Source organism: Rhinolophus hipposideros (assembly GCF_964194185.1).
Source record: "Rhinolophus hipposideros genome assembly, chromosome: 7".
Classification (NCBI taxonomy): domain Eukaryota; kingdom Metazoa; phylum Chordata; class Mammalia; order Chiroptera; family Rhinolophidae; genus Rhinolophus; species Rhinolophus hipposideros.
This window is the reverse complement of record NC_138053.1, coordinates 46,773,777-46,793,647: the sequence shown is the minus strand read 5'-3', so window position 1 is coordinate 46,793,647 and position 19,871 is coordinate 46,773,777. Positions and strand designations below refer to the sequence as shown.

General features: G+C 32.8%; 2 protein-coding genes across 3 annotated transcripts in view; both read left to right on the top strand.

Annotated features, from left to right (window-relative positions):
* Positions 1 to 19,871, top strand: part of XRCC4 (X-ray repair cross complementing 4) — a 251,860-nt gene that overhangs the window by 157,419 nt on the left and 74,570 nt on the right. For both annotated transcript variants that reach the window (XM_081053815.1, XM_081053816.1), the window contains one exon: positions 1,131 to 1,278. In XM_081053815.1, the coding sequence (XP_080909941.1) occupies positions 1,131 to 1,278 (148 nt within the window). The remainder of the gene's footprint in view (positions 1 to 1,130; positions 1,279 to 19,871) is intronic.
* Positions 1,144 to 19,871, top strand: part of VCAN (versican) — a 289,285-nt gene continuing 270,557 nt past the window's right edge. Inside the window, exon 1 of the mRNA XM_081053809.1 lies at positions 1,144 to 1,278. The gene's annotated coding sequence lies outside the window, so the exon portion shown is untranslated. The remainder of the gene's footprint in view (positions 1,279 to 19,871) is intronic.

The following is a 19,871-nucleotide window of genomic DNA, read 5'->3' as shown; positions in this document are numbered from 1 at the left end:
TGGTATTTTCATCAAAATTAAATAACTGATTCAACAATCAGGAAGAAATGGCTGCACAACTTGTTCAGCTGTAACTGCAGCTTTAGCAGAGAGCTTAACTTTTCAAAAGTGTAGAGTTCTTGGCTCCACTAAGTCACACCTATTTGTGCTAAAGGAATGGACTTATACAACATTTTTAGGCACTCATATCCATTATTTTTAGACCTTCGTACATTGCTAAGGCTCTCTCTTTAATTGGGATGAAAGCTTGCCCCCCCCCTTATCACTATTTAAACAGTTAATATGCTACAAAAAAAATCATGCACCAGCAGGACATCCATAATCCAAATTATGTTGATTTTGTTCATTATTACGAATAGCAAAAGAGCTTTTTTATCTGTATAGGAATACATATTATAGCAGAATATACTGTATATTAGATGAAAGAATTCTGGACTCCCCAAATCTCTTTGAAGCTAAGTTGTTGTTTATAAGAGAATAAATGAGTATAAATCACGCATGTTTCTATTGTTGCTTCTGTTTCAAGTATATCAAACACTTTTAAGGTTAATTTAATGGTTTAGCCACCTTAAAGACATCTGTTAGTATTTTCTTACGCTTATTTCTGATGGTTGGCCGAAAAGTCTGTGAAATTATCTCTGGATAACTAGCAGAAATGCTAATAACTACTGTTCAGTATCAATTTGGTTTATATTATTCCTGTAGCAGTATTTTCCCCAAAAAATACCTTTCAGAGGTGTCTCTAAGGCACTTCTGTCTATTAGGTTGGTGCAAAAGTAATTGCGGTTTAAAAGGTTAAAAATAATTACAAAAACTGCAATTGCTTTCTCACCAACCTAATATTTCTAGCACTGAGAGATCAAATTGTGCCAGTAATAAATTTGGGAAGATTGTTGCCAAAGATAGGTAAAGACCATTTTAGTCAAATTATTCCATGTGTACAACATACTTTGTATTTTATATTGGTTTGAAAGTATTACACACTATCTAACTGGCTCACTTCTCCCACTCTACATAAATTTTTAAAAGTAGTTTTGCTATGTTTCATTGTGTTACATTATATCAGCAGCAAGTTCACAAATTATATGTGTAATTTTGGGGGGTCACCTTTTCATATCACTTTATTTTAGCTACTTTAAGAAGAGAGGATTCCATTATTTCAAGTTCTGATGTCACTGATATTGCACCAAGTAGAAAGAGGAGGCAGCAGATGCAAAAACATCTTGGGACAGAACCTAAAATGGCTTCTCAGGAACCTCAGCTTCAAGAACAGGAAAAGTAAGTCATTTTATGCTTTGCCAAATAGTGAGATGACATTTTAAAAAATCTAATATATAATCTGAAAAATTACATTTTTTATTTCTGAATTTAAGGCTATTTTTAAAGAACAAAAATTACGATTTTGGAAATTGTAAAATGTTTAAATCCATATATTTTCCCTGGTATTCAGTTAATTCCTATTAATATTTGAAGCAGAAATGCTAAAAATATAAGCAAAAAGTTTTTTCTTATGGCTTTTATAGATTAATTAGAAACGGCATGTAGAATATCAAAAATATTAGAATCCAGCTTGTGTTCAGTAAAATGTTTCAATCTAATTTACTGCTTTAAAGAGGCCAAAATAGCATTCAAATTAACCCCTTTATTTGCTTATACTTGGAATTGTTTTTCATGTAAAATGTCTCTTTCTAGTCATTTATTTCTATTATACTTTAGACTTATATACTTTGTTTTTGCGGTTCACTTTTTAGTTCAGACTACCCTCTTTAATCTGTATCCCAATTTAGTTGTAAAGAATTGAGAAATTGGGATAATAAACATTTTATTGCAAACAATCAGCAAAACAATCAGCATTTAAAGGAATATTATCAGTTGAATCAAAAACAACTGTGCAAATCATTTGTATATTTGGATATATGTATATATGTGTGTGTGTGTGTATGTGTGTGCCTGAGAATTTATTTCTTTTTCTTGAAGCTTTTTATTAATTTGGCAAATAGTTCTTGAACAGTAGCCATGTGACAGATGATCTTACAGAGGAATGGTTTTCAAAGTGTGGAATAAGGACCCCTGGGGGTTCCCAAGGCTCTTTGTGGTGACCCATAAGGTTATCCCTTCTTCAGTTCCATACCTGTGTGAGGCCAGGTTTTCTTCATATGTTTCAATTAAAATAGCATGCCACACATGACTGAATGCAGGAGCTAATGAGGATCCAGCTGTTTCCATTGAAGCCCATCTAACAGATTTGCAAAAGTGTAAAGCATTGCCCTCACAAGATTTTTTCTTTGGGAAATATAATGATTTTTCACAAAGCATATCTTATTCATGTTATCGTATACTGGGTTTATTTTTAAATTAATTGATGAAGAATTTTAAATTTTCTCAGTTTTAATTTTGAATATGACACATATAGTCCACATAAACAAAATGAGGTCTTCAAAAACTTTTGAAAGTTTAAAGGGGTCCTGAGAGCAAAACGTTTTAGAATTCTGTTACAGACAGAAAGGGTGCCAAGACAGGCACGCACAATCCATGCTCTCAGGAAACTGGCAGCCTGACAGGAGGGAGTTTTCGAGTTTCTTGCATCAAAATAAGAATTGCAGAGTTAATAGTGGCATTGTTTTGTTTGTCTATTTATCATTGGGTTTTTGATTCTCTCTACAACTGGCCTGATCCACTAGTACTTGAAAATGCTGTCTGCATACTATGGTGGGTCCCTTATGTCTTCAGACAATACTCGTATATGTGAAAACCCACTGTGCACTGAACTCTTACTGCTTTTGTGTTTATCATGTGCATTTACAAATTTGCTCATAACCCCCTGGCTTCATAGTGTTCAAGGTATTATTGTATGATCTCTTTAATAATGAAACAAAAACATTTCCAATTTACAAATATTAGAGTAACAAACTCTTCCTATAGGTTAATATGGGAAAACTAAAAGTACAAACAGTTCGAAATATTCAGAACACTCTATTCAGTCAAATTGTAAGCAAATGCATAATGAGTGTCAGTTATGTGCCGGGCATATTATTGGATGCTTAGGATTCAGAATAGAAAATAGACATAGCCCCCGTCCTTGTGGAACTTTTGGTCTACTTGTTTTGTCTGATAAAGATTTTGGGGTCTGGGGGAAGAATGAAGTATATAGGTTATATGTTAGAGAGCTGCATCTTAGGTCTTTCTCCTCTATGTGTGAACTAAATATAACATTTTGGGTTACTAACATTTCTGAATACATATATTGCTTAAACAGGTTTCTGATATGCATGGCACAGAGATAGAAGTTTAGATCTGAATCAAAGACTAAATATTATATATAGGCTTTTAAATAAGGGCAATGTGTTTGTTTCTACCAACATATATGCAATTAATATTGTGTTCCTTTTCTTTTCCATGTTTAGATGACTATGCCAATATTTATTTTGTATACGTTCACTACTTTCAAAGTTGACATAAACCTTATTAGCTTTTTGAACTGCCTGCTAATTATGTCATTGTGAGTGTTTAGGCTCAAATACTGATGATTAACCCTTATTTTGTTTTTAAATTCAAACTACTACCTACTTCATACCTTCCTAAACACTGTTTTACTCTGATAACTTCTCCTCAACATGTTTAACAGTTAGGCTAATATACTCTAGCTGTAGTCTCCCAAATAAAGGTAGATGTAGGGTAGTTTGCTACACAGGGGTGAAAAGATATTAGTCCCTAACTCTAAACTTCACAGTTCCCTAAGTCCTTTAAGAAATTATATGGCCTCCAGTCCCTTCAGATATTCCCACTGGGCATCTTCTATGTTTCTTCTTTGGCTTCTCTTGGCTTTTCCAGCCTGCATTTCAGGAACAAATAAAGTGGGGGAAAGAGATGCCGGTACTACGGTTTATTTATTTATTTTTTTAATGTCTACCAGATTTTGTGCAAGTTATTTCATCTTCCTGGGATTTAGTTCTCTTATCTGTATAATGAAAAGATTGAACTAGATGATCTGTAAAATCCCTCCCAACATCTATAATTCTATTATACTTGTACTAGTCACCACTTTCAAAGCACAAACATGATTTAGCAATAAATTACTTATACATTTGCTATTGACAATTAAAATTTATGAAAAATATAAAATTAAAAAATGTAAAATGTCCATGGATGAGGAATCTATTCATCTTTTAAATTTATAAGTATTTCACAATGTAAAATTTTTAATACATTTCTAAATGTCATGGATTATTTTGTACTTTAAAAAAAACTGAATACTAATGTATGCTAATCTCTATATATACTAATCTATAAAAAATTATGGTAATTTTAAACTTTATTTAATCATTTCTAATGATACTGTCATTGCTACAGTGTTAAGGTATAGTAGAAGAGATAGATACAAAGATAAATAAGATTTATGCTAAATGCTTTATATGTGACCTCTCATTTAAACCTCACACAAACTTTACAAAGCAAGTATTAATGTCCCCTTCTTACAGATGAAAAGCAACCTAGGGCTCAGAAGACAGTTATATTTCCAAAGCAGCACTACCAATGTTTCATTTTAAAGCCAATATTTTCTACACAGCCTCTTGGAGCTTATAATCTATTGAGAGACAGAGATGCACAAATAATTTTGTGATTCCAAGAGCAGAGTGAAGGAAGTACACCAGCTTAAGGTTCTAAATTGGAACCTTTGGAATTATTTTCTAAATTTTTAAAAATTCTGTCAAAAGTGGGAGTTGTTTTAGGGCATTTTATTTGAATCTGAGACCCACTGTTGATCTGTATTAGAGAGAAATGCTTGGAACTAATTGATGGAATCTCCAGTTTCATCTCTCCAGCATGTCAATATCAGAAGGTCATAATGTGTTACTTGTATATCATATTTAATTTGTGTTCATGGTTAAAAAGTGTAATAACCCCGTTCCTTCTGAGTTAATGAGATGGAGTTATGAAGTAGTAATTGTAATTTAACTGCATTTGAGAAAAATTACATTATTTTTCAGCCTAGAGAATTAAATCAGTTTGTAAACAATCTGAAAATTTCTGGGAAAACTATATATATCAATATAAAAGAAAACTTTGTAGTAAAGTTTTTTGTACCAATAAAGCAACTAAACAGGGAGAATACAAAATAGTCTCCACCAGAAAACATGCCTGAAAACTACTATGAAAATGGTTACCATATTCTATGAGATACTACGTATTAAAGTATATTGTTTATGTTATATTAAAGATGGAGAAATGAAATCAAGCCCTATATAAGTGTATTTGCTTTTGATAATAAGTATGCCTAATATTTCAGGAATTAAGATTAAACAAAATAATGAAACCACATAATGACAATTCAAGTTTGTCCAATTTCTGCTTCTGATCCTTTCTTAGCTCCTTTCTATGTTTTTGCATGGTGGAAAGACAATAGGTTTTCCCTCAGGTAAATGTAAAGAACCAGGCACAGCCAAGGTGAATTCTCAGAGTGTCTGTGCTCTCAAACACCATTTAATGAGTAGATAGCAACATGATTAGTGAACAACTAGATACCCCATTCATACAGGAAAATTTACCACATTAATTTGTCCATAAATGTAAAAGCTATAATAAAGATCATTTGGTAATCTGGTTTATAAAGTGAAATTCCTTCCTTACATGAAAATAATTATTCTTTAGCCATATAAGAAAATCAAGAAAATATTAACAAAAAAGGAAGCTAAAAAGTGCATTTGTAATGGTCAGAGTTTTTTAATTAAATGGTGCAGTGTGTTTTAGAAGGTCTGAAAAAATGTGTAATTCCTAATGTCTTAAAAATGTTTTATAACCAAGACAGATGTAATTTTCTAAGTCCCTAAGTTTACTCTACAAAATAACATTACCATCTTAAGTGGGAACTATCTACTATGGAAATATTGACCCAACTCTGTTAAATAATGTCAAATACTATATTGTACAAAGGTACACAGAGTCTACGTAACTTATCCAAGGTCACACAGCTAGTGAGTGATTTTAAATATTCAGTTGGTTAATTAATGACATATTCTTCAGTGTTTATAAAAGAGAATAAGAGACTGTTTTTACATGGGTGAGTTATTTCAACTCACTAAATTTAGCCATAAAACCAGTTTAATTATTATTATTGTGTTATTGTTATCTTACCAAATTAAACTGTTAGCTTAGCATTAACCAATCACTCCTGCTTAACATAGGTGTTTGACTACGTGGTGTTTCCTTTCGGTTTACTATACTAAAGAAAGTATTGCCTGCTTATAAACCTGCACTATGTCATAAAAGTAAATGAAATATTTGGATGGATATCTTCTTAAGTGTATGCTCTAAGGACATTCAACAGAAGTAATCTTTAAACGACCATTCTCAAGAATTTTCAAAATTCTGAATGCTTAAAGAATCTTGTATGTGAATAAACCTAGTCTACCCTATTCATTTTTCTTGTGTTCTTAGCCATGTTTAACTAGAAAAGATTAACTGAGGATGACTGTATTACATAATTTTTTATACTTCCCTTAGTGGTGAAGAAAAGATTGCCCAGCAAGTTTTGGGTTTACAGTTAGTTCACATTACAATGGCATACTATCATATTTTCCCAGATTTATCTGGGAAGCTTGACTTCATTACTGGTTTTCAATTCTAAGCATATGTTGGATTTCAGATATTTTTGTCAGTCCCTCATAATCGTATTTCCTCCATATCCTCTGCACTGGCTTCTCACTCTAGTTTGCATTCATTGCATGACTACCACGTGACTTTACATTGACTAAGGAAATACACAGTACATACTGCTGTTTGTTGACAACAAAAAAATTCTGACTATGGTTTTCCTTCATGTATCATTCATTTAACAGATGCTTACATGCTGAGCACTGGGACATCTTGCTGAATAAACTGGAAACAGTCCCAGATCTCATAGCCTTTAGTCTGTATGAGAGAAGACAATCATTATTTATAACTTTACATAGATATGTAACTGCAAGCTTTTGAAGGATTTCAGCATTTAGGAGAACATAGAGAGGGGGATATGACCTAAGGGATTATCATTTGAGCTCTAATCTGAAGGATAAAGAGGAGTATAGTACTGGAGTAGAGAGCAGAGCGTTTAAGCAGAGGAAGCAGCCTGTGAGCATGTACCGGGGTTAAATGTGTGAGTGTAATGGGAGTAGAGGGAGCAGGGAACGGAGGAAGTGCAGGGTGGCTCAGGGCTGCTCAGAGGCCAGAGCAAGCTGATTGTGAGTCCCTTTTAAAAATTCAGCCTTCCCTCATGTACATGATAGCATTTCTGTTTTTCACATCACAGAGGACTTTTCTGCTGTGTTCTCTACCCTTTGATGCTGTTTTAAATCTCTTTTTTAAGATTTATAAAAATTTCAAATTGACTAGCAAACTGATATTTTGGTCATTATTACATCTTCTTAGATATCATCATTTAAAATTATCTAAAGCTATTTACTTAGTTTTTTTTTCTTCTTCTTCTTCTTTTTAACTCTCCTTTCAGTGTGCTTAATGTTGTACCATTTTGGATTCCCAATTATAAAACTTTCATTCTTTTGAAACACAGGAAACTAGAAAATTGAAAACATACTGAAACTTACGTAGAGCGCTCACAGGGGTAATAGCTTAAGTTGGCATGTGTTAGCCGTTCTGAGGTGCGGAATTGAACTGCCATTCGCCATTTTTTGGTAAATTAAATGCTTTTCCCAGGAATATTTTTAGATCTTTGACGATTTCTTCTTTTTAATAAGACTCTGAAATCCTTGAATCTGGCACATATTGATAAATATTCATACAAAAATTTAGTGTGACTAATTCACACAATATGATTATGCTTGGGGAGCACTCATCTTGGTCTGTCAACTAGCATCAACACTAAAAGTTATTATTCAACATAACCATATGCTGCACATTCCTTGGGATTTACTATCTTGCATCACTTGAAATTGTGATTTGTAGAATTGTTTGGTATGACTTTTTAATTCCATATGTTAAACAAAATGAACCAGCTGACAAAGACTACAGAAATTGTGAAATTACTTTCATATTTATATAGTAAAATCTTGTAAAATCACTCTCTCTAAATATACAGGGAACAATGTATAGCTAAATGAAATAGCAATACATTTGGGCTTTATTAGGTACCCAACTTAAAGATTTAATGAAGTTGTGCTTTATCATTCAACATAATACTCAAGGAAGAATTTTTCATTTAATATTTTTAAAATTTAAGAGCTCTTAATTCTTACAGCATCCTAAAAAGAAAATACCATAAACATCTATTAATAGCATTCTTTTGGTATTACATGAAGTCAGTTGTGGCTGGGTAGAATAGTTGTATTATTTTAACCAATTGATTAATTAATCCATTCATTATTTAGTTAATCCATTCATTATTTACTTATTTGGTTAAGTTGGGCAATGTCTCAGTCTTATTGAAATTAGCAAACTGTTAATAAAATTGACCCACTCACAATGTTCAAATCAAATGATTTAATTAATACTTTAATGCTTTTTATATCTTCAACTGTTTCAGCCCATTTCAACCCACTTGGAAATTCTGGCTTACCTTCTTCTAGCTGTTGGTTTCTCATTTCTGTAGGTTGTCTTTCTTGAAAGCAAACTAGTTTTAAGAAACATTGAAATTAGCATCTGAACAAGGGACCCATAACAGAAAACTTTGTCTCAGAATCAGAGCTCCATATCTCAGGAGAGGTGGCCATAGAGAGAGCCAAGCCCAAGTTACAACCACATAGGATTATGCCAGAGACCAAGACAGGGAGTCGCGCAGGGATACATCATACAGGCCAAGTTACCAGAACTGGGGTATAAAGTTCTTCAAACAGATCACAAACAACTCTACCTTAATTCTGAGCTCCTCCTTAAATGATCCTAAAGTAAAAAAAGCATTAGTTCTGTGGTCTGGAGAGGAACTAAATACATAGGTAGGAACAAAATGCCTCTGGCTGATTTTGGAAAGATGGAGGGAAGAAAGTCAAGATGTTTATTGAAGTTACATGATAATGAGTCCAGAATTTATTCTTCGTGATGCAATGCACAGAGTTAATTCTATAGAACTATATAAAGGAGATCATAACAGGTACCCTACAAAGAGTTTCATATTCAAATCAGTATAGAAATTGTTGTATACCATGACTTCCAAACTTCAGTGTGCTCTAACCCCGAAAACTTGGGAGAATTATATATTAAAACCTCTGAGAAACACCCTAGAAAATAATTTACTTGACTTTGTTTAATCACTTTGCAAATGTACTGAAGCATAGCACCCTCATGCAATCTACCTACCCCCTCCCGAAAAAGGCTTAGTAACATTCCAGAGGTAATATTCTTCAGCACCCTAGTTTGGGATATGAACTGTCAAATCTCTTGAACATCAAAGATTTAAAAAAATATATAACACCTCTCAACTATAATTATAGACTATTAGGCATTAAATAGATCTCAAGAAAAAATTTTGGTGTGTATATAAGACATCCCCCCCGCCCCCCCCAATTCTACTACTTAGGAAACTTCCTGCTTGACCAACAGATGGCCCTGCTGGGAGCAGCAGGGACATTTTCTAAGGAATTCTAGTGATTGGAACACATAGGTATACTCCTAAAAGGACCAATTCAGCATCACCTCAACTGCAGGATAAAATATTTAAAAAATTTGAGCCAAAAAATTAAAAATACAAATACCTACATGTGTAGTCTTTAGATACTTTTATATAATCTATTTCTGCAGGCCAGCAAATAAAAATATATAGCTTCACATATGTCATGCAAGGCCCACACACATGATTTCATCTTCTATGTGATGGATGTCTTCTGAAACAGAGTTCTAACACATTGTTTCAAACAGCCTTAAAAACATTATTAAATTATAGCTTTTCACAGATGTTGCTCTTTGAACTGTAGTGAAGAAGTTGTAACTGTGTGTTCTGAATCTTTAAGTGGTCTCATTAAGTAATTGCAGCATGCACACACACACACTCCTTAGATTAAGTTTATGGCTTAATTAGCCAGGTTTACACAATCTTATAGTCCACATGGCTACAAAGAGCAGGAAAAGATGAAGCATATTTTAGCACAGTATTTCCTCAACTCCTTGGAGTGGGGTTATGTATTATGTAGTTTCCACTGATACAAGGTGTGGTCTTCCTGGACCCAGAAAAAGCTCAATTCTTTCCTTTTTATACTAGAAGCATACAGCATCATCCTGGAAGAAATTGTACAATAAATACACTTTTGTTTAGAGAAATAATTACACACATCAGGCTCTCCTGCCAACTGAACCAAAGTTATCATGTGTATCAAAACTTTTCAGGGTCCTGGAGAGCCCACTTCCCCAAAGTAACTCAGTTGCAGTCAAATAGAATTTTCAGTAAAATATTTACTACTACTAAGATTTTTCTTATGATGGAGTTTTGAAGAAAGTCATTTGTTTGCCTTGTACTATGCTTCTTTCTGTGTTTTTATTATCAACTTATAGATAATAGAAAACAAATAAAACCTAACAGTAGGGAGGGAAAGAGGCTAGTGTTAATTAATTAATTAATTAGTTTTATTTTTGTAGAGTAATTTTAGGTTCACAGCAAAATTGGGAAGACAGTACAAAGAGTTCCTTTATACCCCCAGTCCCCACACGTGTACAACGCCCCCACTATCAACGTCGCTCTCCAGAGTGCTACATTTGTTACAATTGATAAACTTACATTGATATGTCATTATTACCCACAGCCCATAGTTTACATTAGGGTTCATTCTTGGTATTGTACATTCTATGAGGACATATATATATATATATATATATATATATGTGTGTGTGTGTATATATATATGTATATATATATATATATATAACAAATATATATGTATATATATATATATATATATATATAACAACAATTATACACCATTATAGTATTGTACAGATAGTTTCAGTACCTAAATATAATCTGTGCTTCACCAATTCATCGCTCCCTCCCATTAACTCCTGGCAACCACTAAACTTTGAACTATATCTGTAGTTTTGCCTTTCCCAGAATGTCATATACATGTTGGAATCATGTAGTATGTAGACTTTTCAGATTGACTTCTTTCACTTAAAACTATACATTTAAGTTTCCTTCATGTCTTTTCATGGCTTGATAGATCATTTCTTTCTAGCACTGAATGATATTCCATTGTCTGGATGTACCACAGTTGATCCACTTACCTACTGAAGGAATCCATTTATTTTTTAATAAAATTAGGTTTATTTTATTTGTTTCCTAATTATAAAAGCAGCACATGCTTATCTTTAAAAAGTCAGAAAACACAACGAAACAAAATGATAAGCATATGGGAAACTCATAATCCCACCTACCTGGGGACAACAACATTTAACACCATATTACTCTGTGTTGGTAGATCTCTTCTTTTGTGCTTTATTTGCAAAACAAAGCTCATATATGATGTAGCTTGCTATTTTAAAATTTAAATGTACATTATAAATATGCTACTTTAATAGATACATTGCTTCAACATTTTATATTTATAGTATTCCATTGTATAAATGTACCATAATTTCTTTAACCACTTCTTGTACATTTAGACCTTATCCATATTTGTATTATTACAAAAAAAATGTTCTCTATATGTACATAAATTTGCACATGACTATTATTTCCTTAGAATGAAGTGCCAAAGGTGGAATTACTAGATCAGAGGGCACATGTACTTGTTAGTACTTTGTTATGTTCTGCCAGAATTCTTCCAAAAGAATATAACAGTTTGTACTCCCACAAGCAGTATTTGCCTGTTGTTCTATTGCTTTCCTATTCATTTTGATCATTGCCAGAACCTTATGGTCATGTAATCAATGAATAATACCTCATTGTTTAATTTTTGTATTTAACCATTAGAGAAATCTTTTTTCTGATGTTTATTGATTATTGGAATCCCATCTTTTGTTTATTATCTATTCATAACCTAAGCTGATTTTCATTGGAGGTCTTTGTCTCCTATTGTTTTAGGAGAACTCCTTATATCCAAAAATATTAATCTTTGTTTTACCTAGCTTATCATTTGCCTTTTAATTTTTGTTAATTACATTTTGTATTTACATAATATATTGATTAGTTAGATCAATCCATCAATAATAATGATGATATTTAACATTCATTGAATACTTACTGTGACTCGTATGTCCTCAATACTGTGCTAAGCCCTGTATATGCGTTATTTCATTTGGCTATACCCATTTTATATATCAGGAAGCTCAGACCTAGAGATATTAGATAACTGGCCCAAAGACAAGTGCCACATCTTTGATTTTGAATCTAGGACATCTTATTTCAAAGTCCATAATTTTTACGTACCTTATTGTACTGCTTCAAAAATAACAACAATGACTAATAGTTATTTGACTAATAAGTGTTAGGTGCTGTGTTTAGTACTTAAATCGATTTGTTTAATTCTCGCCACTACTCTTTGATGTAGGGCTCTATTTATATCCATATTTATTAATAGCTGAATCAAGATGAGTTTCAGTTTCAGTCAGGTTTGTTCAAAATTTATACAGTAACACAGTAGAGATTGAACTGTAAGCTCTGTTAGTGCAGGGATTGGGTTAAGAATACCCCCTGCCTACATTTTAACATGAATATGAGGTTCAGATGACATCATGTGAATGAAAGCACTGTCTAAGTAGGACACTCGAAGAACCTGAAGTACTGTTATTTTTAAAGCACTATTTTCTCTGGGTTTTCAGCTAAACCTTGGAAATCTATGCCTGAGAAGAAAACTGTGTTTATGTAATTTTCAACCCTGCATTCTTATGGAAGTGAGGATTGCCCATACCCTTCTATGTGTTAACTCAGCAAATTGTCTTTCCTCCATTGAGCAATCAATGAGACAATTTTGAAGGAAAATGATATAATTGGAAAGCCAGGTTTTAAAATCTATTGATTAATTTGATATATATATATAGTATTCTATCATATTTTATATTATTAATTATTGAAAATTTAATTTCCAATTCACTTAAGGTACTTATTTTTTACTTATTATTAATCATTTGCACCTGCAAATTTACATTATGGTAGTTGGCCATTCTCTTTTTTCAAAAACAACCTGTTTTCATGATTATATCTGATCCTTAAAAATTTCTAACAAATTATTGCTTTCTTTCTGGTTTAAACCTCATCATATTTGTATGGCATGTGTGTGTGTGTGTGTACGTATGTGTGTGTGTTTGTGTGTGTGTTTAATTTACATGGAGAATATAATTCATGAGATTCAAATATCTAATTCCTGAAGATTTTTGGTAACTGAACTTTAAACTTCTTTAGTATTAAATTAGGGACATAAAATGTATGTGCAATTGCTATAATATACATTTACTTTGGTCATCATGAGCAAACCTCATTTTTTACACAACTTTAATTTTATCATAATGTTTATCTTAGTTGCAAAAGTAAATACAGTGGTGGTTTTAAAACGAGATAGGTTTTTATTAGCTTAGCTCTGTGTTTACCTAACTGTTCAGACTGTGGCTCTCACTTTCCTTTCTGCATGTTTTGATTAATGGCCCCCTGGACTTGTTCCAGAATATACTGATTATGGTCAGTGTACTTCAAAGATGATTTATTAATTGTGTTTGCGACTCAAATAATTACGTAATGATTGATCATATGCATTATTATAGGTTTGCCAATAAAATCAACAGTTAGATTTTAAGATAAAATTTTCCTGAGTAGATTTTTTTCAGCTATACAGAAAAGACAAAATATTAATTTTTTAAAAAAGCATGTTCAATATATACAGCTTAATGACCTTTTAAAACATGATTATTAAATATATTACTCTTCTAAGTACATGTATTTTAAGTTTTATTTTAACATAATTTCAAAATAATATGTTTTAAATGAGATTACATAGATGTTTAAATAAAGTATTTCCATGTTTATAACTTACCCTGGGAACAACCTTTACTGTAATTTCCTCTGGCTTTTACATGTATTTAGATTTCAAATTACTGATGGACTTGAATTTCTGTTTTGAAAATTTTTTAATAAAAAGCAGTTATAATTGTTATGTGTTCTAAGTAAAGGGGATTTACCATATATTTCATATATGTATGTTATTCTCCTATTATTTGAAAGACTTAACATAAAATGTCTCTATATTTGGCTTGACAATAGTTATTGTTTCAAGCATTTTAAGTACTCTACCTATATACAAAAATGTGTAAATATTCATTATACCTGCTCAGAGGGGTTATTAATCAAAGGAAATGACTCCGTGATCATAATTTATAGTTCTATATTGAAAGAAAAATAGGTGCTTTTATTTTTTTATTATTTGATGTGCTATATTCAAAATTTACCATTTTAACAATGAAATTCTAGAACTTAAATCATCTACTATGATATACAACTAAATGTTAAATAGATATTAGGTTTCAATTAAAATATCAAGAAACGAAATAAAATATTTTATCATAATAGAACTGAATAATAGAAATTGAAGGCTGTTTCATGTTCTAAGCCTGTATGAAAGTATAAACTAGTTATATCAAAATAAGAAGATATAAACCCCACGAGTAACTGAGCTGTTGGCAAACGGAATAAAGCAATCAAATATAAGAATAAGAAATGAAAAGAAACAAAAAACCTAATTAAAAAATTAAAAATATACAATTAACCATAAGTATTATTGCAGGACTTTCTTGTTTGTTTGTGCTTCGTAAATCATTACTAAAGTATAAAAAATACAGACATGATTTGTTTAAACATCAGTATTCAAAAGTATTTTCAGTAAAATTTTAGGACATAGACTTTGTTTAATTGAAAATTTTTTACAATAATTTTGTTTCTAAATAATTCCTAAACATTATAATTTTTCTATATCAAATTTATGCATGTTAGTTTTTAAAATGTTATTTTTGTAACAAATGAATATAAATCATCAGTGAATGAATGAAGCAGTGTTATTATTACCAGCATTATTGAGTGCTTTCTCCTGCATACACCACTTCTAGCAACACAGAATAAAGACATTAGCACAGGCTATGTTTTCAACAACTTTGTATATGAAATAAAACAATGAAGGAACATTAATGTATAACACACATTTATCTTTTATTTATTGGCCAAATTACATTTCCTGACAAACTATATTATGTATACAGCTAAAATATGCTAAATTCCATAATTCAAGAACTATGAAATTTTAGAGAAGGGAGTTGATATTCCATTTGGAGGACTGTGGAATAAGAAGGTGTGATAAGATCAGAGAAGACTGGCTAGATGGAGTTTAACTTTGTAGAGGAATGGAGGTCTCCAGAGACATAAACCAAAGAAAGGTAATGAAGAGACTAATAACTGAACCCAGTCTCCTGAGTCCCCTTATTTCTTTCAGCCATAGAACCCCCTTCTGCTACCCTGTGTGCCACCAAGTTTTAATAGGGAAAGTGGCAGCCAGCATAGAGGCTACATTTCCCAGCCTCACTGGCAGTGAGGTGTAGCCATGTGACAAATTCCTTGCCAATGTGCTGTGAATGGAAATGATATGTACATTTTGGGGATCCTGCCCACAAAATGTTTGGGCGTACATTGCTTTGTTTCTCTTCATTCTATCTAGCATTTAAGGAAAACATCCCAGGAGATGGTAGAGGAATAAGAGAGGAAGAATCATTACTCTTGGACAATCCCATGGAGTAGGGCAGCATATCCACTATAGACTATCCAGCTAACTCTAGACTATTGTGTGAGAGAGAAATCACTGTCTAGATTAGCTGTTCATGGTGCTTTGGGGTCTTTGTTAGAGAAACTAGAGATACCTCCTAACTGAAAAGAGAGGCTTTCCCGTCAAAGTAACAGAGTGCAGAAGTAAATGTGGAAGGAGAGTCTGCAAGATAGGGTCCAGTGACCATATCATGAGATGCATGGAGATAAGAGCATAGCTGGCAAGGTAGATGACACTCAGGTCACAGAGGACTCAAATTCTCAGCTGATTTATTTGGACTTCTTTCATGAGTTGAATGAGGAACTGTTAAAGGTTTTGAGGTAAAGAATGGCATAATGAGCAATGTGTTAGGAAAATTTCCCTAGAAACCATACATTTTATGGAGGGAATGTTTGTAGATTGGCCATGAAGATAGGAGGATAATATAGTAGTCCAGGAAGAGTTCTCTGAAAAAGGATGGTGACTAGAAGGGCGTTTGGAAAGGGAAGGAAGGCATGAATTGAGAAACACTCAAGGTTGCTAACCTCTTACTACCAGACATCTGGGAAGCCTCATCAATTATTGGAAGCTTTTTGTTAAACATGGTCTTTATCATGTAAGTCTTCTGTCTTATTTAGAAATCAGCCTACCATAAAACCTGGATAAATAGAACTTTGTGGTCATGAGCGCTGACTTCCAAAAAGACTGGAAAAGTTTCCTTTTTCAGGTTTGCATATTTATATACTTAAATGTGTAGATATATACTATATTAATTTTATATTATTTTACTTCTTTTCATTTATTTAATTTTCTTGAACTTAATTTAATCAGTAAGCTATTTTCAAATCATATTATAAAAAAGGTTGTTACTCTGAAAGGTATACTATAGCCCCTGAAAACTTTCTTTCATGTAGGGGTTCTTGTTAGTTCCAACCACAAGAAATATTTCTTTTGGACATATATTTTGAGTTTAATCTGAAGTTATAGGATTTCTCTTTCTTGGAGATATATGATATTCTATTTATGGAGTACAGAGAAAATCAACTTTTTCACCATTATAATGTTATGGATGAAGTGCTGATTTTATAAAGTGTTTTGCCTAGAGCCAAAATGAAATTTCAAGGCTACGGGGGGATAAAAATACAATTTGTATTCACTATGGCATTTGGCAAACTAATGAAGTTATGAGATAATGATATAAAACCCAACAGACCTATATAGCTTTATTTCAAGGAAACCATGAACATAATTTTTTTATTGAGATTTTTTTTAAATAAAATTTATTGGGGTGACAATGGTTAGTAAAATTACATAGGTTTCAAGTGTACAATTTTGTAACAAATCATCTATATATCACGTTGTGTGTTCACCACCCTAAGTCAGTTCTCCTTCCATCACCATATATTTGACCCCATTTTTTTTATTAAACAATAAATGGTACCATATAAACTATAAAAACTGTTAAACAGATTTCATTTGTTCATTTGTTGTCAAATGCTATGTGTATAAGTAAGACAAATGAAAATCTTGGTATTCTTACTGAGTAGTAAGATGGTCTTTCATGTCTAAAGGATGATTTTGGACTCTTCCATATAAACTCTTAGGGACATACACTAATATCTTCTAAGGGAGGAAAATAGAAAAGCATAGGAAAGAAAATTTAGCATTACAGATTATCATTACACATGGTTATAGGCCTCTGCCTTTTATCTCACTCTTAATAGAATAATGGAATGCCTACTATGTGCCAAGTACTGTGCTTGGTACTCTAACTGTATCACCAAACAAAATAGACCAGCTGTTTTCCCTTTCACGAGAATATAATGTAATTGCAGAAACAGATCAATAAATAATTACAGTGTGATGAGGCCATGTGATATGATAGTTCCAGGTGCATTTGGAATGCCTACCTAAAATGAATGCTACAGGTAGTCATAAATAACACAAAATAAAAATTGTTACCTTCTTATTCATTAACCAAGTAGGGACACACGGATAAGTGACGGCAAATGAAAAAAATATATTATTTAATAGAGTTCAAAAATCAACCTCCAATATTGGGAATTAAATGCAAATTGACATACACAAACACACACACTACAACTAGCATGATACCTGGCACATAGTAGGTACTCTATAATTATCAGTTACATGAAGTAATAAATGGGTCTTATCTATAATGAAGTAAAAGAATTTTTAAGTGGATCTCACCCAGCTGAGTCTTCCCCTTCTTTTTAAATGGTACTGCCATCTACACAGTAACAAAAGCCTGAAAGAATCATCTTTAAAGTCTCCCTTTTCCCTAGCCCCACATATAGTTCATCTGCGTGTCTCATACTATCTGCCCCTAAATATCTCTTAGAAACTTATCACTTGTTGCTCATTTCCACTGCCCCTAACTTAGTATAAGCCACCGTCATCTTTTCCCTAGTTACTGCAATCTGGTCCATTTTGGTCTCCCCATTTCACTTCTTAGTCCTCTAATCCATTCTCTACATAGTGAACTTCTGAAAACAGAAATTAGGTTGTATTTTTATACTTCTCCCTATTTCTCCCAACTTCCTATCCTTTTCCTAAGATATTCTAGTGGCTTCCCATTGTACTTAAAATCTAAGCTCATTACCATGGTTACATGCTCTGAATGACCTTGCCTCTGCAAGTCTTAAAATTAATTATGTGATTGATTTATTTGTTTACAAAGATTTGGGAAACATAGGCATACACCGCTGATTCTCATTCACAGTAGTTATATTCTGTAAAGTTGTTGTGAACACTGAATTAACAAATACTGAATCACTGTCCCTAAGGGAAATACAGGGTTAGGTTCCTGGTCACAACATATTTTGTCAACCCATCAATATATAACCTTATTTTTTGTATGTTTCTGTTTAAAAACACCCTATGTGATATATATTGTTGAGTCATTAACATTGAACTCATGGCCAACAGCACTACTCATGCCTGAATGATGCTTTTCTAACACATGGGCAGACAGTCCCTAACTTATTATGGTTTGACTTATGATTTTTCGACGTTACAGTGGTGCAAAAGTGATAATCATTCAGTAGAAACCATACTTTGAATTTTAAATTTTGATCTTTTCCCAGGCCAGCAATAGTTGGTAACTTCCTCTCTCCTGATGCTGGGCAGCAGCAGTGAGCTGCACTTTCCAGTGAGCCACGTGATCACAAGGTTAAACACCTGATACTCCACACTGTATTGTGTTGCCAGCATTTTTTTTTTAATATTGTGTTTTGTTTTCGCATCCCATTGTGTCTCCAAAATGCCCATCTATGTCTCCTTCTAGGGAGAACAAGAAAAGGGAGGCAATTACTCTTGAGATGAAAGTCAAGATAATTGCTGAAGTGTAGGTTAATATAAGTGCTCTGAGCATGTTTAAGGTAGGCTGGGCTAAGCTAGCCTCTGAGGTTCTGTAAGTCAGGTGTATTACATTCATTTTCTACTTACAATATTTTCAGCCTCCACTGGGTTTATTGGACCCCATCATAAGTTGAGGAGCATCTGTATTTACTCCTGTAAGGCACATCACAGCCTGGGAATACTAAGCAGTACTTCAGCATTACACTGGAGGGTCATTGTTAAAAAGCCAAATCACCAATAAAAAGCACAAAAATGCAAAAAATGTGGCACTAAGTATACAGCAAAAAAGACACTTGTTCACAGTATGAGCTATGAAACCAGAAGGTACTAACATTGTTCCACCCCAGCTGGGCACATGTACCCAGGGACTCACATTTTTTTTACTGCTCTGCACATACACATATCCACAATGACTGAGGAAGCAACCCAAGTATTGATTTTGAGGTTATGAATAAATTTTAGCGAGTTGGTGAATTTGGAAATACAGAATTCATGGATAAGGAAGACCGGCTATAGTTGGTATTGAAAGCCATGGGACCCCAGGAAATCACCTAGATTCTGAATATAAGCATACTGAAATTGAGCCCTGAGACATTTCAGGATGTGGGAGTCAGGCTCTACATACATTACCAATTAGAGACCAAACTCTGAGGAAGAGAGATTATTAAGGTAGGAAGAAAATGAAGTGATTATGATTTAATAGATGCTAAAAATACATTTCAAGAAGGAAGGTCAACACTAAATGCTGCTGAGAAATCAAGTACAATAAGAACAGAGCCTCTACTAGGGTCTCGGGCA